Source organism: Neoarius graeffei, chromosome 9 (genome assembly GCF_027579695.1).
Source record: "Neoarius graeffei isolate fNeoGra1 chromosome 9, fNeoGra1.pri, whole genome shotgun sequence".
NCBI lineage: Eukaryota > Metazoa > Chordata > Actinopteri > Siluriformes > Ariidae > Neoarius > Neoarius graeffei.
In genome coordinates, this window is record NC_083577.1 from 13637588 (window position 1) to 13655030 (window position 17443).

General features: G+C 44.3%; 1 protein-coding gene across 1 annotated transcript in view; it reads right to left on the reverse strand.

Moving 5' to 3' along the window:
* The window catches only part of LOC132891137 (thioredoxin domain-containing protein 6-like), a 51943-nt gene that overhangs the window by 33580 nt on the left and 920 nt on the right, over positions 1–17443 (reverse strand). The window contains exons 3-5 of the mRNA XM_060928597.1: positions 17008–17111; positions 16794–16865; positions 15827–15943 (exon numbers count right to left, since the gene is read on the reverse strand). Coding sequence (XP_060784580.1) covers positions 15827–15943; positions 16794–16865; positions 17008–17111 — 293 coding nt within the window. The remainder of the gene's footprint in view (positions 1–15826; positions 15944–16793; positions 16866–17007; positions 17112–17443) is intronic.

A 17443-nucleotide genomic window follows, 5' to 3' on the forward strand; every position in this document is an offset into this window, starting at 1 on the left:
AATAAAAAATATATATGAAGCGAAGATTCAGACACACTGTCAACTAAAGCCGCCACATATTAAGCGTGTGCCGTCTGTGTTCATCGATGTGTTTATCGTCAGGACGGAGAATACAGAAGAATTCCGAATCATATCGTGTACGAGTCAGGCTGTCAGTTTTTGCACTACTGCGCATGCATATAACATCACGGTAATCACGTTATCAAATTCAATAGATGTGGCCACATTATCGCCCATTTAAACACGTGTTTTTGTTGTTGTTTACATCTACATCTGCCAAAGCTACGTTGCGATGTGGAATTTTCTGAAAGGTGTACAGAAACCGCCAGAGACGGGGACAAAGCGACCTCGGTCTGAAGAGGAGAAAAAGGCCGCCGATAAAGCGTACAAGAAGGAGAAACGACAAAGGACTTATAAGCAAACGTGGGAGCAGGGTAGGCCTTGGCTGCGATATGATTTTTAAGGAATAATTAATTTTTTTCAAGTTGATTCCTAGTCAATATGAAGCTCCTAATGCTTTCTCTCTCATAAATGGTTAAATACAGAAAGCATGTTGGACATATTTTGGGTGCTATAGTCATGATAGTAAGTACAGTGGTGCTTGAAAGTTTGTGAACCCTTTAGAATTTTCTATATTTCTGCATAAATATGACCTAAAACATCATCAGATTTTCACACAAGTCCTAAAAGTAGATAAAGAGAACCCAGTTAAACAAAGAGACAAAAATATTATACTTGGTCATTTATTTATTGTAGTAGTAGTACTTTGTCACCATACAAGTACAGTGAGATGTCGTTTAGAAACAGCCCACAGATGCCCATAAAATAATAAGTAAATTAAGTAGTTTAAACAATATAGGTACTGTACATCAATATTTAAAATATATATAGAAAATATAAGATACACAATAAATATATACAATCAAATGTATATGGTAAGGTTTAAGATAAATAATATTAAAATAAAATTATTAATATCTTAATAAAATTAAGATAAATAATAAATAGGTGCAGGGTTCAGGTATTCACTGACCAAGTTAGCAGCGCAGTAGAGATAGATTAATGTTGGTATGGGACATATACACACACACACACACACAGTTGGTAAGTTAAAAATAGAGGTATAAATAGTAATAGTAATAAGTAAGGTGCAAGTGAGTCATCATATTACATTACAAAGCTGTGGCCACAGAATGCAGTATAGTTACCCAGACCAATGCACAGGGTCTTATTGCACAGTCCCCACTACACAGTCCAGGAAAGCAGGGGTCAGTATCAGTAATGTACACTATTGTACAGTGTAAGTGCACTATTGTAAGTACAGTGATCACACTATTGGACAGACATCCCCCCCCTACCCCCACCCCACGCGCGCACACACACACACAGCCTGTGGCTACAGGCACACACACACATACCTCCAGGTTTCCCAGCCTGGGGGGACCACTGGCATCTCACAGTTCAGCACATCCTGAAGTAATGAGAGGGGGCAGGTGATGCATGGAGTTCAAAAGTCTGATGGCAGTAGGATAGAAACTGTTCTTCAGTCTTGTAGTGCGGCTGCGCAGCGTCCTGAAGCGTCTGCCAGATGGCAGCATGGTGAAGAGCCTGTGACCGGGGTGTGTGTGATCCTTCAGTATGTTTATTGCTCTGTTTGTGCAGCGTGTGTGATGGATCTCCTCAAGTGTGGGGAGTTGACTGCCAATGATCCTCTGTGCCGTTTTAATGATGCGCTGTAGCGTCTTCTTGTTATCGGAGGTGCAGTTGGAGTACCATGATGTAATGCAGTATGTAATGACTGATTCAACGGTGCAGCGGTAGAAATTGATGAGCAGATTTTGTGGTAATTGGGCCTTCTTCAGTGTCCGCAGGAAATGCAGCCTTTGGGCCCCCTTTTTGGCTATTGTCGAGGTGTTGGTGGCCCATGACAGGTCCTGGCTTATGTGAACTCCCAGGAACCTAAAGCTCTGCACCACCTCCACTGACTCCCCTCCAATGCTGATGGATTGGTGGTGGTCACCCTGGCCACACCGCCTGAAGTCCAAGATCACCTCCTTCGTCTTCTTGGAGTTCAGGGCCAGGTTGTTATCTTGGCTCCAACGTGCCAGGTGCTCCACCTCTTCCCTGTAGGCCAACTCGTTGTTGTTGGAAATCAGGCCAATCACAGTTGTATCGTCAGCAAACTTCACGATTGTGTTCGTGCTGTGCTTAGGAACACAGTCATGTGTGAAGAGGGAGTAGAGAAGGGGGCTGAGCACACATCCCTGCGGCACGCCTGTGTTCAAGGTGATGGGTCTTGAGTGGAGTTTGCCCATGCGCACAGACTGAGGTCTGTTATGGCCCTTTTCCACTACCCTTTTTCAGCTCACTTCAGCTCGCTTCAGCTCACTTCAGCCCGACACGGCTCGCGTTTCGACTACCAAAAACCAGCACGACTCAGCTCGTTTCAGCCCTGCTTAGCCCCTAAAACTTGCACAGTTTTGGAGTGGGGCTGAAGCGAGCCAAAGCGAGCCGACTGAGGCTGGAGGCGTGAGCAGACACTCCCCTGTGCACTGATTGGTGAGGAGGCGTGTCCTCACATGCCCACACACGCCCCGCGAGCGCGCTGGGATCTGTAAACACCGCAAACCCGGAAGAAGAATAATTATGAATTACGAGAATTTCTGAAGCCTTATGCGCCTCGCCTCATCTATACGCTCTTGCCAGTATCTGTCCGCGTAGTCAACAAGCCACAGCACCAAGACCAGCAACACTAACGACTCCATGTCCTCCATGTTTATTGTTTACTATTCGGGTCGTGAGACTACCGCTTAAAAGCTCACTGAATCAGTGACATACAGAGCATCGTGGACGAGTTCGCGGAGCGCAAGGCTCGCCGTATGCCCTTCAAATAATGCGCGCAGTAGGCTATTGATGTTTTATTATGAGCCATGTACAGTATGTCGCCGAATGTTTTTTTGTTTCTGAGTTACATGTTCGTTTGAAGGACTTAATGTACAAAATAACATAGTTGCACCCCGTAGTGTTGAAATTGGTAAACACAGTGCATTCAGTGAGGTTTGCACCGCCCTCCTTTTATTTCTGACTCTTCCTGTCACCACTCTGAGCGCTCATTCGTATGCCCTTCAAATAATGTGCGCAGTATAGGCTATTGATGTTTTATTATGAGCCATGTACAGTATCCTAATGTTTTTTGTTTCTGAGTTACATGTTTGTTTGAAGGACTTGATGTACTAAATAACATAGTTGCACCCGGTAGTGTTGAAATTGGTAAACACCGCAGTTGCGGACATTTTGTAGCCTAAAATGATGTTATGATAAGCTTTAATAAAGGGCCCGGTCATTTGCCCCGCCCCCGGCCCGGCTCTGACTTGTTCCGCCACTGTCACTGATGTCACTGTTTGCGCTGCTTAACGACATCACATGACGTCCACCCACTTTCGCTAACTCCACCCAATGTGTCCACCCACTTCCAGCCAGCACGGTTCAGCGCGGTTGTAGTTGAAATGCAACTTCAACAGCCCCGCTCAGCCCGACTCAGCTCGACTCGGCACGGCACGGCTCAGCCGCGTTTGTAGTGGAAAAGCGGCATTACTGAGGAAGTCCAGTATCCATCTGCAGAGCTGGGGACTGAAGCCGAGGTTGTACAGCTTAGTGGCCAGCTTGAGAGGGGGGATGGTGTTAAACGCCGAGCTATAGTCAATGAATAGCATACGCACATAACTGTTTGGTTCCTCCAGGTGTGAGAAGGCAGTGTGAAGGGCCCATGAAATACCGTCCTCCGTTGATCTGTTAGTCCTGTATGCAAACTGATGTGGGTCGAGGGATGGGGGGGGGAGGTGTTGGATTTGATGTGAGCTAGCACCAGTTGTTCAAAGCACTTCATCACAATGGGCGTGAGTGCTACTGGGCGATAGTCATTCAGAGACTTGATGGCCGCCTGCTTGGGGACAGGAACAATGGTGCTGGTTTTAAGGCAGGTGGGGACTGCAGCTTGGTCCAGGGAGATGATGAACAGGTTAGTGAAGACTGTGCTTAGTTGGCCTGCACAGTATTTTAGGACCTTTCCGGGAACTCCGTCTGGTCCTGGTGCTTTGCGAGGGTTAATGCTGCCGAGGGCCCGCCTAACCTCGTGTTCGCTTAGCACCAGTGCATGTGATGCAGTGTCCATAAGTTCAATGGGGGGGGGGTTGGGGAATGGGTCCCTCATCAAACCGTGCAAAGAATTTGTTGAGGTCATCAGGGAGGGTAGGGTTGTGAGAGCTGGGCAGACAGGGGATGGTGCTCTTGTAATCGGTGTAGGATTTGATGCCCTGCCACATGCGTCTGGGGTCAGAGTCCACAAAGTGCTGCTCTATTTTTTCTTTATAGGAGCGCTTAGCTTCCCTGATGCCCCTCTTCAGGTTGGCCCTGGCTACTGTGTAGGCTGCCTGGTCGCCGGAGTGAAAAGCCTTGTCTCGGATTGCCAGCAGGTTCTGGACTTGTCTGTTCATCCAGGGCTTGCGATTTGGAAAGGTGCGAATGGTCTTGTGGGTGGTAACATTGTCTACACAGAAGCTAATGTAATCCAGAACAGAAGATGCATATGTATTTAGGTCTGATTGTCTATCCAAGGTAGAGATAGAATTAAAAAGTTCCCAGTCAGCGTCCTCAAAACAGTCTTGCAAGCATTCAATAGCTCCTTCAGGCCAGACTCTGATGATCTGGCTAGTAGGCTTTGACCTGGCAATGGAGAGGCTTATATGCAGAGGTTAAGAACAGAGGAATGTGGTCGCAGCATCCGAGGTGGGGGGGGGGGGATGCCTTGTATGCGTTGGCAATGTTACAGTAAACAACGTCTAGTGTATTCTTTCCTCTGGTTGGAAAATCCACAAACTGATAGAATTTAGGCAGAACAGACTTCAATTTAGCATGGTTAAAGTCTCCAGCTATAATGAACACAGCGTCGGGGTGAGAATTTTGCAAGTCGCTGATGCTGTCATAAAGTTTGCTCAGTGCCATCTTAGCGTTAGCTTGGGGAGGAATGTAGACAGTGAGGAGAAACACCACAGTGAATTCTCTTGGAAGAGGAAACGGTCTACATTGCAAAGAAATAAACTCCAAATCCGGAGAGCAATGTTGTTCTGTGATAATAACAGAGGTACACCAAGAGTTACTCACGTAAGTACACACACCTCCACCTTTGTCTTTGCCGGAGTTAGCAGTTCGGTCGGCCCGGTATACAGTCCAGCCGGCAATCTGAATAGCCGAGTCGGGGATGTTAGTGTTTAGCCATGTCTCCGTGAAGAGTAGGGCACAGCTGTTCCACTTCTGTGTCGAGATCCTAAGTCTCAACTCGTCCATCTTGCTGGTTAAGGACTGGGTGTTCGCGAGGACTAAGCTGGGGAGTGGAGGTTTGTGAGGGCAGTTTTTCAGCCTCATCTGGATGCCGCCTCTCTTACCCCGCTTCTTTCTCCTGTATCTCCTCCGACGATGGTATGACTTGGCTCGATTGTTTACCCACGCAGGCACAGTGGTTCTAAGTAGTTCTTCAGGAATATCCGTGGGTGGTGGAGGAATAAAGCCTTCCAGTCCAATATCGGTGAGTTCTTCCAGACTGTAAACAATGCATGCTCTCACTGATTGTAGACTGTTGCTAATCCTTACTAAAACAAGGTTAAAAACGATAAAGTAAAATAAAAAGTTGCATCTGTTTTGGGAGCTCCGGGCCGCAGCAACTATTGGCCCTTTTCCACTACCCTTTTTCAGCTCGCTTCAGCTCACTTCAGCCCGACACGGCTCGCGTTTCGACTACCTCAGAACAGCAAGATTCAGCTCGCTTCAGCCCTGCTTAGCACCCAAAACTCGCACGGTTTTGGAGTGGGGCTGAAGCGAGCCAAACCAAGCTGAGTGAGGCTGGGGGCGTGAGCAGACACTCCCCTGTGCACTGATTGGTGAGGAGGAGTGTCCTCACATGCCCACACGCCCCGTGAGCACGCTGGGATCTGTAAACACCGTAAACCCGGAAAAAGAAGAATTACAAATTGCGAGAATTTCTGAAGCCTTATGCGCCTCGCCTCATCTATACGCTCTTGCCAGTATCTGTTGGCGTTGTCGGTGACAACAAGCCACAGAACCAAGACCAGCAACACTAACGACTCCATGTCCTCCATGTTTATTGTTTACTATCCGGGTCGTGAGACTACCGCTTAAAAGATCACTGATGTCACTGTTTGCGCCGTTTAACGACATCACGTGACGTCCACCCACTTTCGCTAACTCCACCCAATGTGTCCACCCACTTCCAGCCAGCACGGTTCAACGCGGTTGTAGTCGAAATGCAACTCCAATAGCCCCGCTCAGCTCGACTCAGCCCAACTCAGCACGGCACGGTTCAGCCCGACTCAGCCGCGTTTGTAGTGGAAAAGCAGCATATGTGCGCCGCCATCTTGAATTTGCTGCTTATTGAGGAAAATGATCCAATATTACAGATCTGCGAGTGGCAAAAGTATGTGAACCTTTGCTTTCAGTATCTGGTGTGACGCCCTTGTGCAGCAATAACTGCAACTAAACATTTCCGGTAACTGTTGATCAGTCCTGCACACTGGCGTGGAGGAATTTTAGCCCATTCCTCCAGACAGAACAGCTTCAACTCTGGGATGTTGGTGGGTTTCCTCACATGAACTGCTCGCTTCAGGTCCTTCCACAACATTTCGATTGGATTAAGGTCAGGACTTTGACTTGGCCATTCCAAAACATTAACTTTATTCTTCTTTAACCATTCTTTGGTAGAACGACTTGTGTGCTTAGGGTCGTTGTCTTGCTGCATGACCCACCTTCTCTTGAGATTCAGTTCATGGGCAGATGTCCTGACATTTTCCTTTAGAATTTGCTGGTATAATTCAGAATTCATTGTTCCATCAATGATGGCAAGCCGTCCTGACCCAGATACAGCAAAACAGGCCCAACTCATGATACTACCACCACCATGTTTCACAGATGGGATAAGCTTCTTATGCTGGAATGCAGTGTTTTCCTTTCTCCAAACATAACACTTCTCATTTAAACCAAAAATCATCATCATCATCATCATCATCGCTTCCCCCTTGGCACGCGATCGGCCTTGGGGTGCAGCTGCCTGGAGGAAGGTGGAAATCTAATATCCAGCAGCTGCCCGAAGTCTCTCTTGTCCATCATACTCCTGATAGCCTGCCTTTTCGAAACTCCGAGTAGTCTTTCTACTCCACTCCATGATCTCCGTACGTCACACAATACAATCTTTTGTATGGCATCATTAGGCATCCTGCATATGTGTGCTATGTATTTAAGCCACTGCGCATGACAGAAATCTTCAAGTGGCCCAGATTGGGTTATTTCATATAATTTCTCGTTTGACACTTTAAATGCCCAATCTATCACCTTCTACTAGTGTGGCAGGGTCGACCCCCTTCTTTCGCAGGTGTGGTGGTGGGACATTTTTTCTTTCATAGCCACCAGAAATCATCTGTCGTAGGAAGCCAGTCCACACAGTGTTAAGTTTCTGGATTTCACTGCTAGTTAGCTCCCAGGACTGTGTACTGTAGAGGAGTCGAGAGCATACACATGATTTTAAAAATTTCATGCGTATGTTTAGATATATTTCCCGGTCTGTAAGAACATGTTTCAGCTCGTTCCACTTCTCATAGGCTGATGAGATCCTGTGGTGAAGAAACTTTGAGGACCTTCCAGCATTGCTCAGAAGATGACCAAGGTACCGGAACTGTCTTACATTTATCTCGGTATTATTGATGGAAAGCAGGCTTGTCTTTGCCTTTATGTCTTCATCTACATTAAAGGCCATTGTTTCTGTCTTTTTGTAGGACATCTGGAGTCCAAACCTTGAGAATGTACTATCATATATTTCTAAGATCTTCTGGAGCTCGTCCAGGTTCTCAGAGAACACCACCACATCAGCATACAGGAGCTCCAGTATTCTGATCACACCATAGGATGTTCGGGTGCGCAGTTCTCTAGGCGACATTTCGTTTGGTATAACATACTCAATGCGAGCTCCAGCATCAGGAAATTGGCTTTTAATCTCATGAGTAGCATCTCATCTCATCATCTCTAGCCGCTTTATCCTTCTACAGGGTCGCAGGCAAGCTGGAGCCTATCCCAGCTGACTACGGGCGAAAGGCGGGGTACACCCTGGACAAGTCGCCAGGTCATCACAGGGCTGACACATAGACACAGACAACCATTCACACTCACATTCACACCTACGGTCAATTTAGAGTCACCAGTTAACCTAACCTGCATGTCTTTGGACTGTGGGGGAAACCGGAGCACCCGGAGGAAACCCACGCGGACACGGGGAGAACATGCAAACTCCACACAGAAAGGCCCTCGCCGGCCCCGGGGCTCGAACCCAGGACCTTCTTGCTGTGAGGCGACAGCGCTAACCACTACACCACCGTGCCGCCATGAGTAGCATTCTTAAAAAAAAAAAAAGTTCTATTTTGGTCTCATCCATCCACAAAACATTTTTCCAATAGCCTTTTGGCTTGTCCACGTGATCTTTAGCAAACTGCAGACGAGCAGCAATGTTCTTTTTGGAGAGCAGTGGCTTCTCCTTTCAACCCTGCCATGCACACCATTGTTGTTCAGTGTTCTCCTGATGGTGGACTCATGAACATTAGCCAATGTGAGAGAGGCCTTCAGTTGCTTAGAAGTTACCCTGGGGTCCTTTGTGACCTCGCCGACTATTACACGCCTTGCTCTTGGAGTGATCTTTGTTGGTCGACCACTCCTGGGGAGAGTAACAATGGTTTTGAATTTCCTCCATTTGTACACAACTTGTCTGACTGTGGATTGGTGGAATTCAAACTCTTTAGAGATGGTTTTGTAACCTTTTCCAGCCTGATGAGCATCAATAACACTTTTTCTGAGGTCCTCAGAAATCTCCTTTGTTCGTGCCATGATACACTTCCACAAAAATGTGTTGTGAAGATCAGACTTTGATAGATCCCTGTTCTTTAAATAAAACAGGGTGCCCAGTCACACCTGATTGTCATCCCATTGATTGAAAACACCTGACTCTAATTTCACTTTCAAATTAACTGCTAATCCTAGAGGTTCACATACTTTTGCCACTCACAGATATGTAATATTGGATCATTTTCCTCAATAAATAAGTGACCAAGTATAATATTTTTGTCTCATTTGTTTAACTGGGTTCTCTTTATCTACTTTTAGGACTTGTGTGAAAATCTGATGTTTAGGTCATATTTGTGCAGAAATATAGAAAATTCTAAAGGGTTCACAAACTTTCAAGCACCACTGTATATTTGTTTTCAATACTCATACACCAAGTTGCCAAGTTTTCCAATATATTATTATTTGTTGATATTATATTATGGTGCTCTGTGTTGTTCTCATTTATGTATTTAACAACAGTATCAAAATACTTGGGTCTTGAAATAAATGCACATTAGTCATGAACAATGGTAACTACTCTCTTTTGTGTTATTTTTGACAGAAGTAAAATTCATACATGAACAAATTTTGGCTAGTTGATTTTCTGTTTGGCTAGTTACTTTGGAAGGTAACTAGCCAAACAGGGTTTTTTTCGGCTGGCTGGCGAAAAAAAATATGAATTTCTAGGCCTGCTCCAAGTGAAGGGAGAAGAAATCATGTTCATTTTACTCTCAACTGTTCTGAAGTCTTCAAACCACCTTGAAAACTGACAGTGCAGTGCCCTGAATGTAGATGAGTGCCTGTGGAGGTGATCAGCTGATGATGTGACCTCTTTCAGTGTTGGCATGTGGGTGAGAATGTTGCCCCCCAGTTGGCTTGTAAGCAACCGTGACTTGGCTATGAAAGCCTTCACCAGGCTGTACATTTCATGTGTAAATAGGTCTTTGCCTTGCAGTTTGGTATTTAGTTAATTCATTAGTGCAGTCACATCAACAGCTAATGTAAAATCTGCCACCCAGTCTGCATCTGAGAGCTCTGGGATGTTCTTGCCTTTCTCTTCACAAAACTCTTCAATCTGTTTCCAGGTCCCAGACTCTTTTCAGTACTTTGCCCAGGCTGAGCCATCTCACAGCTGTGTGGTAGCCTATGTCACCATGTTCAGTCTCACACTCCTCCAAAAGTGCAACAAACTGTCTGCGATTCAATGTTCTTGCTGTGATTAAGTTAACTATTTTAGTTACAACATCAGTAACATGGTTAAGTTTCAGCACTGACTTACACAGCACCTCCTGATGAATAATACAATGCAAAAATACCAATTTCTGCTCTGGATTAATTTTAGTCACTTTATCTTGCATCCGCTTCAAAAGTCTGACATATTTTTCCCCATCAGATTTGGACAACCACCAGCTGTAACACCTACCAGTTTATCCCACTTCAGTCCCAGCTTGTCCAAGGATGCAATTATCTCTGTAAACCAATCACTCCCCATTGTTGTCCCTTTCATTGACCGCATTGCCGCCAGCTCCTCCATAATCTCAGGCTACATCCACATGACAACGGCAACGAGATGCTATTTAAAAATATATCGCGTCCAAATGGGCAACAATCAGTAAAATATCAGGTCCATATGGCAACACAACGCTTGCTGAAAACAATGCAATACACATGCCACACCTCTAGGGGCGCTGTAAGACGGTCCCTTCGGAGACACCAGAACAATAGAAGAAGTAAGGACGCATGCGCATAAACTATTATGCGCGAGACTTCATATTAGCCACAAAGTCAGGAAAATCTGTTCATAAAATTACATTATAATGACCAAATACAATGAAAAGTATTTTTCCAGTCTCACCTGTGAAAGGTAATCCCATGTGATCTCGTTTGGACGGTAAACCTGTTGGTACAGTTAAACGCAGCTAATCTTTATTCTCCGCTTTGACCTATCCAATATGGCGGCGAGGATGACGTATGATTCTACGCGGAAGGCGGTGTCTTTAATGGTCCGGAATAAATTGAATGCTACACGTTGATGGATTAATTTGCTCTTCTACGCCCTTTTTGAGGAATGTATTGTCGGACTTAAACCAACATCTGAAGAGGTGAGATCGCTCCTTTTTTTCCCCTATTTTTGCTGGCGGGATTGACTCTGCCCCAAGGGCAGAGTCTCTCTCTCTCTCACTTTGCACCATTACACAATAAATATTCACAGTGAAAATATTTTGTAAGCGCGTTTCATGAACCAAGTTATAGGATTTGTTGACAACTCGCATCGAGTTCGTTACACTGCTACCCGGCATGAAGCACTCACAGTCATGTGGTTGTGACATCATCGTAAACAAATCCGTTCTACTCATCCAGACGACTTCACAACGGCAACATTGCCAGATCTTTCCACTCTGGAACCCGTTCTCAAAAAGATTGCGTTTTGGGCACCCAAAACGCCGGTGCCGTGTGGACGCCAGGCCTAAACGATAAGCAATTGTATCGGAGTCACCTGAATCCGTTGCCGTGTGGACAGGGCCTCAGTCTCTTGTTATCCCACGTACAAAGATGAGTAACTGAGCTGTGTCGTGGACATCACAGCTCTCATCCAAAGCCAAGGAGAAAGAGTCAAAATTGTCCGCTTTATTTTGCAGGAGAAGCTCCAGATTTCCTGCAATGTCTTATCCTTCTCCTTACAGTTCACCTGGAGAGGGCCACATTCTCAAATGCCTCTCTTCTCTCAGGGCATATTAGCAATGCAGAGTCCAACAAACATTCTTAAACTCACCATCAGAGAATGGCATACTGTTCTTGGCGATTTTGTGGGATATCACATATCTGGCCCTGACTGCTCCATCCCTGGATGTGTAAAGCTTGGTAAAAAGACCTTGTTGGTTTTGCAGTTTAGCAAGCATAGCATCAGATATCCATCCCGCGCTGCATCATTCAAGTTCTTGTATTTTTCAGCGCGTTTAGTCTTGTATTGGCGATTCAAATTGTAATCGTCAAACACTACGATCTGTACTCCACAAACTAAGCACATAGCTTTACCTTTTGACTTCAGTAAATAAATACTTAGAAGTCCAGGCCTTGTTAAAAACCCTGAGGGCTAGCAGTTAACTCGCATCTCACATAAACGGTAACAAGGATGATGCATATGCACGCACACGAATGTACAAACGTACGTAAATTTAAAAAACAAACAAAAGCCTTCAAATAAAAGCATTGCAGCATCGTATGGTGTGCATAATGCAGATGTATTTATGTTTAATTTGTAATTTCATGTTGACCTCAGGCAGGCCGGTCAGGGACAGACAAAGGGCTGGATGTGGCCCTGGGGCCATACGATGCCCAGGTCTGGATTATTAGATAAAATATCATGTGTCATAACAAAAATATATTATTTACGCCAGCCAATATTATTTAAATATTATCATTATTCTATTCAAGTTGATTTTGTGCCCGTGAAATTATTTTGCTCATACACTCATCAGGAGCTCCGATTTTAGATTCTGCACACATACACATTAGTCAAGCTTATTCATACCCCTGGCAAATTTTAACTTAAAGTTACTTTTATTCAACCAGCAAGTTTCTTTTGACCGGAAATGACACAGGCTTCTCCCAAAAGATAAGATGATGTACAAGAGGCATCATTGTGGAAAAAATTATTTCTTAGCTTTTATTTACATTTGAACGAAAAGTGGCATGTTCAAAATTATTCATACCCTTTGCAAACTGTCACAGTCTATGGGAAAATCCAAAGTTCTATACCATTCCAAATAGTCCAAGCTGTTCTAAAGTATCCTAATTACCCTGATTAATTGGGAACAGCTGTTTTAATCAACTCAACAGGTGAAAAACAGCAGCTCTCTGCAGTTGGTTTGTGGACAGTCATGGCTAAGACAAAGGAGCTCACTGAGGACCTGCGGCTACGCATTGTGGCTGCTCACAAGTCAGGAAAGGGCTAATAAGGCCATATCTAAATTTTTCAAGTTCCAGTGGTTACAGTGCAAAGTATTATTAAAAAATACAAGATGTTCCGCACTGTGGAAAATCTCAGAGGATGTGGTTGGAAGCCAAAAGTGACACCTGTGCTAGCCAGGAAGATAGTAAGAGAGGTGAAAAAGAATCCAAGGATCACTACCAAGGCCATCCTGGTGAATCTGGGCTCTGCTGGTGGCAAGATCTCAAGGCAGACAGTCCAATGGATACTGCACACTGCTGGGTTCCACGGACGCAGACCAAGGAGGATGTCACTTCTCCAGATAAGGCACACAAAAGCCCACTTGGCCTTTGCAAATGCTCATCTGGACAAAGACAACGACTTCTGGTCTTCTGTTTTATGGTCAGATGAAACAAAAATTGAATTGTTTGGCCACAATAATGTGTCCTTCATTTGGTGTAAAAAAAAAAAAAAAGAAGACTTCAACCCTAAGAACACCATCCCCACTGTCAAACATGGTCATGGGAACCTAATGCTTTGGGGGTGTTTTTCAGCCAATGGACCAGGGAACCTAATCACAGTAAACGGCACCATGAAAAAAGAGCAGTACATCAGGATTCTCAACAACATCAGGCGGTCTGCAGAGAAACTTGGCCTTGGGCACCAGTGGACATTTCAGCATGACAACAACCCAAAACACAGCAAAAGTGGTGAAGAAATGGTTAGAGGACAAAAACATTAACGTTTTGCAGTGGCCCAGCCAGAGTCCTGACTTAAAGCCAATTGAGGATCTGTGGAGGGAGCTAAAGATCAGGGTGATGGCAAGGACACCCTCCAACCTGAAAGAGTTGGAGCTCATCGCTAAAGATGAATGGGCAAAAATACCAGTGGAGACATGCAAAAAGCTGGTCAGCAATTATAGGAAGCGTTTGATTGCTGTAATAGCCAATAAAGGCTTTTCTATTGATTATTGAGAAGGGTATTAATAATTTTGGACATGCCACTTTTTGTTCAAATGTAAATAAAAGCTGAGAAATATTTTTCCACAATGATGCCTCTTGTACATCATCTTATTATCTTCTGGGAGACGCCTGTGTCATTTCCAATCAAGAAAAAACTTGCTGGTTTAATAAAAGTAACAGTCAATTTGACCGGGGTATGAATAATTTCGGGCTTGACTGTATATACACACACACACACACACACACACACACACACATATATATATACACATATATCCAAATTTCCATGACTGGAGTAAAACTGACTGGTACAAAATAATTCAAATGTACAATCAGATCCATAAAACAAATTTTAATCCCAAACTGGCAAAGATTAATTACAAATTCTTCCCTCTGAAAAAGTAGTCCCATTTCTGAAAGAACAAATTCTACAGATTTCTGGCTACAAAAGTGCATTTCACACTAAAATCCTGCCAATAACTTGCTTTTTTTTCACAAATACAGGGTGGGCCATACGTTTCAATTCATAGGGGAAATTTACACTTTTATGAAAAACTGATTTTATTCATAAAATATGTTCCATGTAGTTGCTATTGTTTTCAACGTGTTGTTTTTAGAAAGCGTTACTGCCACTCTTGGTGAATATGCATCAACACATCTGGCATTATGCTTGCAATGGCATTCTGAACATGTGTCTGTCGATGATTTATGTCTCAAATCTTTTCCTGATACACCATGGATTTCAAGTGCCCCCAAAGGTAAAAATCGGGGGGGGGGGGGGGGGGAGATCTGATTTCAGTTTATTCTTATTTTAACAAATGCATCCTTCAAGTTTATCTGAAAAATTAAAATAAACAGGGCGGCACGGTGGTGTAGTGGTTAGCGCTGTCGCCTCGCAGCAAGAAGGTCCTGGGTTCGAGCCCCATGGCCGGCGAGGGCCTTTCTGTGCGGAGTTTGCATGTTCTCCCCGTGTCCACGTGGGTTTCCTCCGGGTGCTCCGGTTTCCCCCACAGTCCAAAGACATGCAGGTTAGGTTAACTGGTGACTCTAAATTGACCGTAGGTGTGAATGTGAGTGTGAATGGTGGTCTGTGTCTATGTGTCAGCCCTGTGATGACCTGGCGACTTGTCCAGGGTGTACCCCGCCTTTCGCCCATAGTCAGCTGGGATAGGCTCCAGCTTGCCTGCGACCCTGTAGAAGGATAAAGCGGCTAGAGATAATGAGATGAGATTAAAATAAACAGGTTCCTCCTGTGTTTGGAAACTTATGGCCCACCCTGTACATGCACCAAACATTGAGATTCTTATACTTCACATATCCCAACTTTTGAGAAAGCTCGGATCAACCATGATAATAAAATATAATACTTCTGAATCAAAGAGGGTTAAAGGACTTGCTCAGGGGTCCAACAGTGGCAGCTTAGCAGTGTTGATTTTAAACTCACAGCTTTTTGATCAATAGTCTCATTAGAACATTAGATGTCAAATGGTTTTCTTTGCAGAGATGTGTTGAAATTATTCTCTGTACCAATCATACATACACTACATATAAGTCCACAGAAGTTAAAACCATGTGTAGAGGATAGAATTAGAAATGGCAGAACCTTTTACAGTTGCAAGTGCAAACCACGCCCTCAACTAAATGGCATGAAGAGTGATTATGGAACTGTCAAAAGTGGGAAGAACTCTGAGAACCTATGCTGCAGTTCTGAGTGGTTTCTTTTTGGTGCCAGATTATACAGCCGTCATGCTCAAAGGATCTTGGGAAGGAGTTGTTCCATATTAGTGAGGAGACAAGAAGGTAATGGGTGTGGAAACTTTGTCACTCATGGTGGAAGAGGCAAATAGAAATTTATAGGAAGTTCACTAGGAAGGAAGTGGGGCATCAAGCATGTTCTTTCTCCCAAACATCAGTTAATTCACAACTCCTTTAAGTGCGTAGTAATATGGAGCTCAGGATACATGTGGGATGAAGATGACTGAAGCATCATGGAACTCACCACAATTCGCTTAATGTCCTGCTCAAGCACCTTTTTCTCTTTGGCCAGTTCCTCCAGTATCATTTTCTGCAGGAGAGGAGGGTTTGGCCCTCGCACCACAGCCACAAGATCCCCACCCTGCACACACAGGAAGAGAAATAAAGCAGCTTCCAGTGGTCACATGTAGCATAAAAAAACAACAACCACCATCAGCTGTGTTTATTTAAATGAATGAAGTGTGTGATGATATTTAAATTGCTTAACAATTTATACTCCCTTTAGCGAAGGACTAGTAGTGATTTTGTGTGTGTGTGTAAATTATAAAGACTAATGCAGGTCTCTCTTCTTACAGTGTCGTGTAGGAGTAAGGGCCTCTGCATGCTCTTGCGACAAGGCTTTCGCAGACAGCTTTTCGCAGACAGTTGTAATTTATCGTTGAGCGGTGAGTAATAGGCGTGCGCGATGTTATTCACCGCCACAACGCAAGGGGGTGCGAAGTCGCGAAATCGCTAGGAGTAGTTGGTGGGTGTGGTTAGTGGAGTGTTTATCCTCCGGTTACTTATAATGACTAGAACTGGAGTCGTATAGATGTACGTACTTCCTCACTTCCTCGATCAACCGCTCTTCGTGTTGCTCCATCTTTGCTCGTGTTTTTAAAAATGGTGGTCGTGAAAACAAACCAAACCGGGAAAGTAGGGAAGTGGAAGTGCATGTACAGCGGATGTATCAGAGCCCTCTTGTCTGCGACGCTGTCTGCAAGGCTTCTGCGGTGGTCACAATTTTTGGGAGGTGCGCGCAGAGCGTCTGCGAAGGTGGGGGGGGGCTACGCAGATGCCATCTGCGACGCCATCTATGAGGACTGGGTTGTCAGCATAAATTGGCCTTGAGTCACAGAGACTGAACTATTAAAATATGAAAAACTTTCCAACATTTATCCACAGAACTAGTGAGTAATGAAGGACTGAAAAATCTCTCTTTATTGACTTACAGCATAGAATAAGAAGGTGGGCTCACATTTCCCTCTGTACTTCTCTAGTGCGTCAATGCTGTCAGCTTCTGCCTTGGAAGTTAAAAAGGCACATAAATCTAAATTTTGCACACAATAGTGGCCAACTCATAGCAGGACTAGTGAGGGATGTGCTTTTCATCTGATCCTAGTCCAGCACTCTTGTTCTCAGATTAATATGTAAAGACTAGCTTACGATGGCAAAATGCAGCAGGTCATCTCCCAGCTCATTTTTTATTTTTCTGAACAGGCTGACGACAGCACGACATGGTCCACACCACTTCTGGAACAGGTCCACCACTGACAGACCAGAGAGACATAGAGAACATAATGAACAGAAGGAATCCAACTGTACAGTATGTCCCAGAAGGGCTAAAATAAACTTTAAATTAATATTCTGAAAATATAATAACATATCAGGGGTTCTCAAAATGGGGTTTTTCATTTCATTTCTTTTCTGTTTTTTTTTTTTTTTTGGTACAGGAGATCACAATTTACCATTATCAATTATTATACTGCATGTATTATTGAATTCTTATAGTTATTACTGTTTCACTGGTCACTTCAACTGAATGGGTTTCGTCCCAACATCAATAACTCAAAAATAAGTTGGCCTATAAATAATTGGACCA